The sequence below is a fragment of the Xiphophorus couchianus genome, chromosome 15 (genome assembly GCF_001444195.1).
Source record: "Xiphophorus couchianus chromosome 15, X_couchianus-1.0, whole genome shotgun sequence".
NCBI classification, from domain to species: Eukaryota; Metazoa; Chordata; class Actinopteri; order Cyprinodontiformes; family Poeciliidae; genus Xiphophorus; species Xiphophorus couchianus.
Genome location: NC_040242.1, coordinates 13,844,286 through 13,853,442, shown reverse-complemented (window position 1 = coordinate 13,853,442; position 9,157 = coordinate 13,844,286). Strand labels below are relative to the sequence as shown.

The following is a 9,157-nucleotide window of genomic DNA, read 5'->3' as shown; positions in this document are numbered from 1 at the left end:
GCTATAGCAACGAGGTTTTGTTGTCAATGACAACCAAAGTAACGTTCGAACCTGACCGTTTCAGTTTTGGCTCGTACGTGAGTTAGCTTGGTTCATTTAGTTCAGTAGTTAAACAACTTTTAGACAAATAAAACATAGACGTGTCGTGGTGTGAAGTAGTGAAACAATGGACTCAAATTTGCTGTCGTATTCTCTGGACTTCGTTGCCAGCAGCGGACGTATTTTAAGTATTGAGCAGAGAACCGCACTTCAGACGTCCATGTTGATCCTGAAGAAAAACTACAATTTCCAACGGGTCATGTTCTGGGGGAAAATACTGGGCATAAAGCAGGACTACTTCATTGCTCAAGGGAGAGGTGAAGATGAAATAAAAAATAGAACATATCTATATAGGTAAGGTAAACATGTTAATGATACAAATCCTGTTGGTTATTTTCTATTATTTCTCCTATTATTATTATTATTATAAGTGTTTTTTGGTCTGTGTCGTTCAGCTTCAACTGCATGGACTGGCTCCTTCTTCCGGCTGTCACTGAGAGCATGATTGAGGAAGTGACCAAAACTGCTAAGGGTCATTTCATAGGAGACCCCTCTTTCGTGTATGAACAAAATCTGTACTTTCAGATCGAAACAGAGGAAGAAGCAGAGTCTAACGTGGTAAGCTTGGCAATGGCTGTGAATAAAATCTGAATAGTCCAATGGCTGTTTTTGATGTAATTTGGCTCAATGCCCAGGCCACCATTATGAAAGAGGGTGGCTAAACCTTTACAGAAAAGGTCAAAATTATGGAGATTGGAGACTGAACATGGCTGTACAAAATAACCGACTGTTTAAGCTAAAGTTAGTCATTTGTTTCAGAGTTGTATTTGTTGCTAAATTTATTTTACACGACAAACACCAGATTTAAGAAATCTTTTCTGTGTTTGATCACTTATTCAAAACAGAAACAACTACAAATCTGATGCTAAGGTTTGAGATTAAATAATTGTTAAGATTAGATATTGTTTTTGAAACTTCATGAAAATTTTATTCAAGTTCAGGGAGATGAATATAGGTTAAGTACAGAAATCTTAATCTGTACTTAATCCATAGTAAGTACAGACCCCCCTTTGGGTTACCATAGGTGGTCACCAGGGGAGCTCTGAGGAAATTCAGCCATGAGACGCTTTCCAACAGGCTAAATACATTAGCACAGGCCCATTAGCATAAAAAATGCATGTTTATGGTACTTGGAATTGATTAGCCAACAATAATTGCACTTCAAGCTGTATTTTCTGACATGGATATTGCGTTTACCAATATTGTAATGAAGTTTCTTGTTTTTTAAACTCCATACCAGGTTATCAACAACAAGGGTTACTTTTTAAGTCTTCTTTTAAACACATCTGTGTTTTCTGTGATGTCATTGCATCCTTTCTGAGTTACATTCTCCCTCTTGATTACAGAACAAAGTAAGTGAAGAGAACAGACTGTCAGTGACTATTCAACAGATCGATGAAGACGTGTCTGTGGTGCCCCGAGGTGCCTTCATCAGGACTCCACTTGGCCCTGTCCATGTCAACCGCAGTTTTGCGGGTAACTTTGTTGTAAATCTTGTGGTGCAGATTCCTCTGGTTTACTGTGCATCATGCAAAGAATGCAAATGACTCAGACATCCTCTGTTAAAGAACCTCAGTCATTTTTGATTGAAGTGGCTAGACAGGATAGAAATTTCAAGGAGGCATCATCTTTGTTTACAATATCTTTGGCTACTTTGTGTATTTAGACACATTCTTGTTTTGTTCCAGTTGTATCTCAACGTGAATTTTCTGTTGTCTTCTTAGGTCTTTCTGAATCAGAAGCAAGGCAGCTTGACAATTTTCTACACTTCCGTGAACCGAAGAGAGCAAACATTTTATATCTCGAAAGGATGGGGGACTGGTGTCCAGCCATCGACTTCCTGGATGTCCTTATTGACGACATTCCTAAAGGTAAAGCTGCAGTGCTCTCATCACCTATTGTTCTCCTTACCCAACCTGTCAGTTGACAGTCAAGTCTTGGTATGTTCCAGTTGTGCCATAGAATATTGTTTTATAACCAAACCCTGCTTTAAACTTCTCAACAACTTCACCTCATAAGTGTGAGGTGACACTTATGGTGAGTCTTCTAGAAGCAAATGATTGCACTGGATTTGAAAAAAAAAAGGGCCGTCAGAGTTGAGGAATAATGTGAATTCATGCCATACTTTTCAGATTTCTATGTGTAAAAAAGTATAAACATAATTTTCCCAAAATAATAATGCATTACTTTAAATTGGTCTATCAGCTTAATTTCCAATAAAATACACTGAAGTTGGTTGGATTAGTATTACAAGGCACTACAACAGAAGAAAAATTACATATTAGTTTGGGCCTGTGAATTTTTGATAAATTACGATTTTTAGTACCATTAAGATTGTTGCATAAGAGGACTATACTGATAAACTCCAAAATGCCAAGTGTTACATTGCTGTCAAATTGGATAGACCTTCTGGAATTATTTTTTTTTATAAGAATTCCTCTTTTACAAAATATATACAATTTTATTTATGCAGTCCAATGATAAGACTATTTGTTTTGATCTAAATTGTCAGGATGTTGGATTGCAGAAGTGAGAGAAAAGTAAATCAGAAATATTCCACTGAATGTGCAAAATGTAGATGGAATGAGATAATTAGCTTTCTCACTGCTGTGTTTTAGTGCCGCCAGCCTAAAGCGTTCCATGTAATGGAAAAAAAAAAAAAAAAGGAAAGCCAAATTCAGGAGGCAAACATTAAACCACAAATACTGTATAACCAGTCGTGCGAATTTAGATATGCACAGTCATGTCAACACGACACTGAGGTTTGTCGCTGGATCCCGTCCAGGCCAGAGAGAACATGCTCAGTGAGGTCCTGGGTGTAAAGCTATGTGCATGTCTGAGGACTGGAAGAAATGTTTAGCACCCACAAGCAAACACTTAACAGATGTCTGCCTCAGGAGAACTTCCACATGTGCATTTGTTTACGCGAGCGGTGTCGTCACTACAGCAGACAGCACGCAGCTGCTTCAGCACGACGCTCGCTCCAGCCTTCGCTGAAACAGGTTGAGAGTTCTCACTGGAAACGATAAGGAGGGCATATTTAGAAATGATCCCTCAGACGGGGGAGGAAAACAAACATATTTGTGCCAAAATACAGGGGCTTTCTCTGACCTTGGCTCCCTCCTCGTTCACAGCTTTATTTACTGTGCTTTTGTTTTTCCCCACAAGTTATGAGTTGCGTCTTGCATAACGAAGCATCCATGGCAGTTTTTACTTCGACTTTCATCATATTCGTAAGATTTGTCCAAAACAAACAGCGTTGGGAAAAGCTGGCTTATCTATCAGAATTGCCTCTCTTTTGTGTAATCGAATGTTTTCATACTGGCCAATCCAGTTCTCGTTTAACTCCCATGTCCCTCGTGTTGATGGTCCCACCCAAACATGTTGAGAAACGAGCTCAGCGGCAGACATCAAAACGCACAAAGGGATGATTTATTAGTGTATCCCTTGGCAGTTTTCTACGTGTGAACGAGATGGTGTTCCCAAAGATTACTGCGGGATTTACTTCAGTGCAGAAAGCAGGATGTAGCAACTTCCCGTGGTTTAATGCCAACTGTTTACAGGTTTGCCGTGTTTGTGTTTAGGATCGTGGAGTCTTCAGTTTGAGTGTGCCAGCAGAGTGTGTTTGCTGCGCAGCCTCCTGTGGTTTGGGCTCACTTTCTACCATGTGCCAAATACACCACAACATGGATACATCTACATCGGCAACGGGCTGAAAAACCAGGACCTTCCTTTCATGTTGTAATATAAACATGCTGTTCTTTTATCTCAGAGTTCTTAATTTTGGTTTTTTTTGGTCTTAAGAGTAACTAAGATCAGTTAACAATGAGCCTTTCGGTTCTCTTCTACAAAAGCTATTGTTACACAGTAAACACATGGTGAGAGAGAGAGCAAACATTGTCATTTTATTTAAACATCTGTTTTGCGTTGTGTTGACACAATCAACATACCACCTACTTTGAAAGTGTAACACTGAGCCCAGTTGTTGGTGACATGAAGTTGTTGGAGAATGTTTTGAAAGTCAGGAAAGATGGTTCTGGGTGGGGCTGATAATGACTCATGATAGGTCTGATGCAGATTAATAAACAAAAGTTATGCTTGAGACGGCTGTCTCCCACGCCTTTATGACATAAATCCAGATTACATCAAATAAAAACCGAAGACCCCGCCTCCTCCAGCTGATATGTCCTTTCTGTCCTTCAGTGCTTTATGTACAGCGGCTTCACACCGTACCGCACGTTGTTCTTCAGTGCCGGGTGACCTACATCCATGCGCTTCTTGCACCACTTCAGTCCACTCTTATAGATGGGTTTCACCGAATCAATGGACCAGCGAGTCAAGTATCTGTTAACCAAACACAGATGTGAAAAGAATGTTTTGCAGCATTAAACCAGACAAGAATGCATGTAGATAATGGAGGAAAAACACAAGCTGCCACAGACGCAAAGCAGCACCTGTTCAGTTGGGGTTTGGGTCTCTTTGGGACGTGACCCTCTGGAAGTTTGGGTTTGTGGTCAGGCAGCAGACCTTGAATACAGACAACAACAAAAAAAAAGATGCATTAGTTTCAGTGTTTCTATACGAAATGAAATTCTCACAAATTAAGATTCCCTGTTCAAGTGAGTCCTTGAACGCACCCATAGTCAAAATATGTCAAATTTATTTTTTATTTTGGAATTAGTCAGATTATAGTGTTGGCGCTAGAGTGCAGAAGTAGAATTAAGTTCACTATATATATATATATATATATATATATATAAACACTTTGGTCTTGTTTGTCTAAAAAAAACATTTTTCTATGTTAGATAATTCAAATGCAACTTGACAAATTTCCACGCCTATTCCCAGTTCCATTTCTTTTCCCCCGTTTTGTTGTGCAACTTACGTGGCTAGGAAAAAGAGGCTTTTTTGCTATGAAGGAGAATGTTCTTGTTTTTTTTTTTTTTTACCCAACCAGCAGATGCAGCTTTACTTCTACTAATCTGCATATAAACCCACAATAAGTTTTCATGATTGCAACATATTCCCAGCAAAACAGAACCTAAAAACACAGTAAACACCTCAGTAAATCCAAGCCTCGCTTTATCCGGCTAGACGCTCACCTGCTCTGTGCGCCATCTGCACACAGATGGCAATCTTGCGATGCTCCTCCAAACAAAGACCGGTGATTCGTCTGGGCAGCATCCCTCCATCTGACCTGATGAACTGACTGAGCAATAAGACGTCCTGGGGAATTAGAACGGAGACAATGAAGTATCTCTAACAAGGGATGCAGCTATAATGATAGATTATTCTGGAAGCATTTCTAGAGCATTACAGTGTAGTTGTATTTGTGTTGCAGGTTCCATCTATAGATAGGACACTTGGCTGTGGGATTTGGAGGTGGTGGTCCTGCTGGTACTTCTATGATTTGTCCCTCAATCTAGAAACAGAAAAGAAATGATAAAACATGAATTGTAATAGTTGATAATTATTAATGTGAATGAAAAAACATTTAGAGATGCACCAATTTGGTATATAGATCAGAAAAAAAAGAACTAATTTTGGTCTGATTTTTTTCAATCAGACTAAAACTTTGTCACATAGAATATTAAAAAATAGGTTTTATGATACCGGTAGTAGGTTTAAATACAGAGAATTAAGTACATTTTTGCATCGAAGCATATATTCCTAATCTCTCATCTTTTTTTATTCAGCTCAAAAATGTGTCACCAAGTACAAGATTTTAGTTGAAGATTTTCTAGAGAGAGAAAATGATGGAAATTCTTAGTTTTGATTTAATAAATGCAAAAGAATATGCTGATTTTTCCCAATGTATTTGCCGGTCACAAATCAGAGTCAATCAGGAGAATACTCTATCTGGCCCGCCTGACTGGTGAATTATATAAAAAGAACACATATCAAAATACTTCTTGATTATACTACACTAACAACACTCAAGACAAACAAAGAGAAAATAAAATCTAATTGTTTGAGGTTAAAGACAAAGTTTACTTACCGTTGTTGTTTTGCCATCTTTTTTCTCCACCACTGTGAAGCAGACATTAAATAATATCAGGTATTAATCATGAATGACCTCAACAATATTTTTAAATTACATTTTACTTTACGTAGTAACCCAATTAGGACCAGCCAAAGGGACAGTAAAACAAGTACAGATGAAAGTGACTCTCATAAAACACATTTAATGAACACACCAATTAAAAATCCAACTTTTGTCTCAAAGAAACTTTAAAAAATAAATAAATTGGCAAAGAAGACAGAGGTCAAGTTCAAAGTCTGTTTCTTTAATGATTTTTATCCATCATTTGTAAGTACAGCTCAAAACATTTGAGGAACTGTTTAAACAAAGTCCAATATTTATTACTCAATTCAGAATCATAGCAACCTGAGGTTCTTTGATAATGTTTTGGCAGAACCACAGGCTGACCACCTCCATGTCATTCTGCATTGATGGAGTAATTCTTGCGAAAGGAGCCCCAACTAAGTATAAAATGCATAGAATTGAACATACTTTTCAAGAGCCTGCTAATTATGTTTATAATTCACTTTTTTAATCGATCTTGTGTAACATTAATTTACACAAGACACTGAGTGCTGAATGGTTATCATCTTATGTAGCCTCAATTACCAAATTTCTAGGAATTAAGGACTTGAAATATTTCACTTTACGAGAAATTAATCTACTGCATACCATACATGAGTTTCTCTGTTTGGAACGATTCTTAAAGTGACATCCTTCATTTACAGCTCGAAGCTGTAATGAAGTGAAAGCCTCTGCAAGACAACTCATTTATAATCTTAGACAGTAGAATGCTGAACGTCAGATTTAATTCTAACAATCTAAATAGTAATTTAATAAAATATCTTGTTGACATGACATACTGTATATTAGTTTTACAGGCTACGATTATGCGTCTTCTTAGCTTTAGATAATATCGAAATCTTCTTTCCAAACGTGTTTAAATTCCTAATTATCTTGTCTATGGTCTCTATCTAGAGATAGAAGGTGAGTATTTGACAACAATGAGAGGAAAAATAATTTCAATATAGGCTAACTGTATGCTAACACGACCGGGTGTCTAAAGCAGCACCATTTCTGACGAAGCCTTACCTTGACGAATTCCTCTGGTCTGCATGGCCACAGCAGATATCTGGGGAACATTAACCCTGCGGAGGGAATTAACGCTGGTCCCCGTGAAACTCTGTTTTAAACCTGCAAATGAGGTCCAAATAGACCTTAGCGTACTGCGGGCCGCCATGTTTAATTCTTGACCGCCCCCTCTTCTTCTTCACATGCTAGAATGTATATTAAAAAACAGCGACACCATCGGCAAGAATCGCAATTGCAACCCTAATGTTATACCGATTTCACTTTAAATCGCTTTACTAGCCGCAAACTTTAGATTGGCATGCAGAGTTTTTTTTAAGTGTTTTCCACCAGAATGGACAAGGCTTTATTTTGACTTTAGTCAATGAAATAAAGCCTGCTTATTGTTATCACATTTCCTTTTTGTTAATTTTTGAATGATACAGATCTCCGTAGCAACGTATGTCACGTGTGATCAGCACCAACTCTGGACCAAGTCGATTCAACAAGTTTTTCTTAATGAATGACTCAATTTCTTCATTTAGTTTAACATGTAAAGGAACCCTGTTACAGTCAGGGTATCAAAAATTAAATAAATCTCATGTTGTTCCTCTCCACGGAAATCTTTAGTAAAAGGCGAAAGATTTATACGACCTGAAAAGAAACATGAGTATGGTGCATCATTGTTTCCAGAGCCCTTTACACTCAGACATACAATTCACACTGACGGTAACGGTAAAAATTTGAATTAAAACTTCAACAAACTACAAGAGAGTTAAAAATAATATTAACAGATACCAATATTACCACAGAACTCTCTAGTAAATCCTTCTACGAACTTAAATATTACAGTGAATAAATCGTAAACCCCATCGCGCGGTGCATTATGGGTATTGCTCTGTTTTTATCATGGTGCATAAACCGTTTGAGCATTTAAGCTTAGTGAAATGGTAATAAAGATGTTATCCATTACGGAAGAACATTGGATTTACAATAGACTTATGTAGACAATCTAAAGCCGTGTTTTAAAAAAATGTTGATTCGAAGTGTTAAATTGACAGTGGACATTTATGTAAATCATTTAAGATTATAGGTTGTACCTTCTGATATGCATAAGTAAAACCTAGCTTATTTGATTGGAGAAAATCTGCAGTTTTTCCCCATTTATTTATATGAAATATATGATTTATTACTGAAAAACTGCGCATCTACAGAATCGGTTAACACAATTAGAACAGGTGAGCTGATTTCTTTACAAACAGAAATAGAAGCTCACCTGGAGTGAGCTCAAAATAGGTAATTAGAGTATCTTTTTTAAAATTAGACCATTAAAACATCATTAAAGATTATTTTCTGAGGCCTTTTAACTGAAGCTTTTTGTCTTTCATTAGATCCATATATACATATCGCAGTTTGTGTCCAGTGGCATTTTTAATATCTGTTCTTTTCAGAAATTTACCATGTGTTTATTTTTTTTTTCTCTGCACCATTTCAGTATATTTTTCAGGAATTAAATTCTATGTGGTTCTATTACATTCCTATAAGTATTTATTTTCAGAATTAAGTGATTTGGTTTTGCAAGTATAGAATTGATCAAAAACATTTTAAGCTAAACAAATTTTGAAAGTTTTCGGCTCATATTACACCAAAATTATCTTTATGTGAAAACACTACCATATGCATATCCAGTTTATGAAAAAGTGAAGACGATGGGAAGTCAAGATATAGAAAACATTGTGTTATATATAATGTAAAAAAAAAATCTTTATTTCTGAAACTGAAATAAAGTTTCAGAAACAGAAACTTTATTTCTGGACTGAAAAAGCCCCCCAAAAAACTATCACTCATATATTTATTTGAAGGGGTTTGTGGCACTAGTTGCCTCTTTTCACAGTAAACAGACAGAAAATGGGCAGAGCGGGAAGAAGAGTATCAAATGGTCCCAAAGGGCGGAATCAAGTTAAAATA

At 36.9% G+C, this 9,157-nt stretch overlaps 2 protein-coding genes and 1 non-coding gene across 3 annotated transcripts; 1 reads left to right on the top strand and 2 right to left on the bottom strand.

Annotated features, from left to right (window-relative positions):
- The first annotated feature begins 23 nt into the window (after positions 1–23).
- Positions 24–3,865, top strand: rsph9 (radial spoke head component 9). The gene is made up of 5 exons (XM_028040241.1): positions 24–393; positions 495–657; positions 1,446–1,575; positions 1,824–1,970; positions 3,684–3,865. The coding sequence occupies exons 1-5, from the start codon at positions 167–169 to the stop codon at positions 3,842–3,844; spliced, it is 828 nt and encodes a 275-aa protein (XP_027896042.1). The 5' UTR covers positions 24–166; the 3' UTR covers positions 3,845–3,865.
- Positions 3,866–3,983: 118 nt separating this feature from the next.
- On the bottom strand, positions 3,984–7,406 carry mrps18a (mitochondrial ribosomal protein S18A). Its single transcript, XM_028040243.1, has 6 exons — positions 7,214–7,406; positions 6,098–6,129; positions 5,417–5,521; positions 5,202–5,325; positions 4,554–4,626; positions 3,984–4,443 (listed from the first exon to the last, which is right to left on the bottom strand). Exons 1-6 carry the CDS (start codon positions 7,359–7,361, stop codon positions 4,299–4,301), a joined length of 627 nt encoding a protein of 208 aa, XP_027896044.1. The 5' UTR covers positions 7,362–7,406; the 3' UTR covers positions 3,984–4,298.
- Positions 7,407–7,749: 343 nt separating this feature from the next.
- Positions 7,750–7,862, bottom strand: LOC114159179 (U5 spliceosomal RNA). Its single transcript, XR_003598565.1, has one exon. It is a non-coding gene; the product is annotated as a U5 spliceosomal RNA (small nuclear RNA).
- Between the last annotated feature and the right edge of the window lie 1,295 nt (positions 7,863–9,157).

Excerpts from the sequence above, each read along its gene's own strand:
- rsph9 (XM_028040241.1), top strand. The coding sequence starts at position 167 with ATGGACTCAAATTTGCTGTCGTATTCTCTGGACTTCGTTGCCAGCAGC. Across the intron at positions 1,576-1,823 it reads TGTCAACCGCAGTTTTGCGG|GTCTTTCTGAATCAGAAGCA; the intron begins GTAACTTTGTTG and ends TTGTCTTCTTAG. Across the intron at positions 1,971-3,683 it reads TATTGACGACATTCCTAAAG|GATCGTGGAGTCTTCAGTTT; the intron begins GTAAAGCTGCAG and ends GTTTGTGTTTAG.
- mrps18a (XM_028040243.1), bottom strand. The coding sequence starts at position 7,361 with ATGGCGGCCCGCAGTACGCTAAGGTCTATTTGGACCTCATTTGCAGGT. Across the intron at positions 4,627-5,201 it reads GCAGATGGCGCACAGAGCAG|GTCTGCTGCCTGACCACAAA; the intron begins GTGAGCGTCTAG and ends TCTGTATTCAAG. Across the intron at positions 4,444-4,553 it reads CCCAAACCCCAACTGAACAG|ATACTTGACTCGCTGGTCCA; the intron begins GTGCTGCTTTGC and ends TTTGGTTAACAG.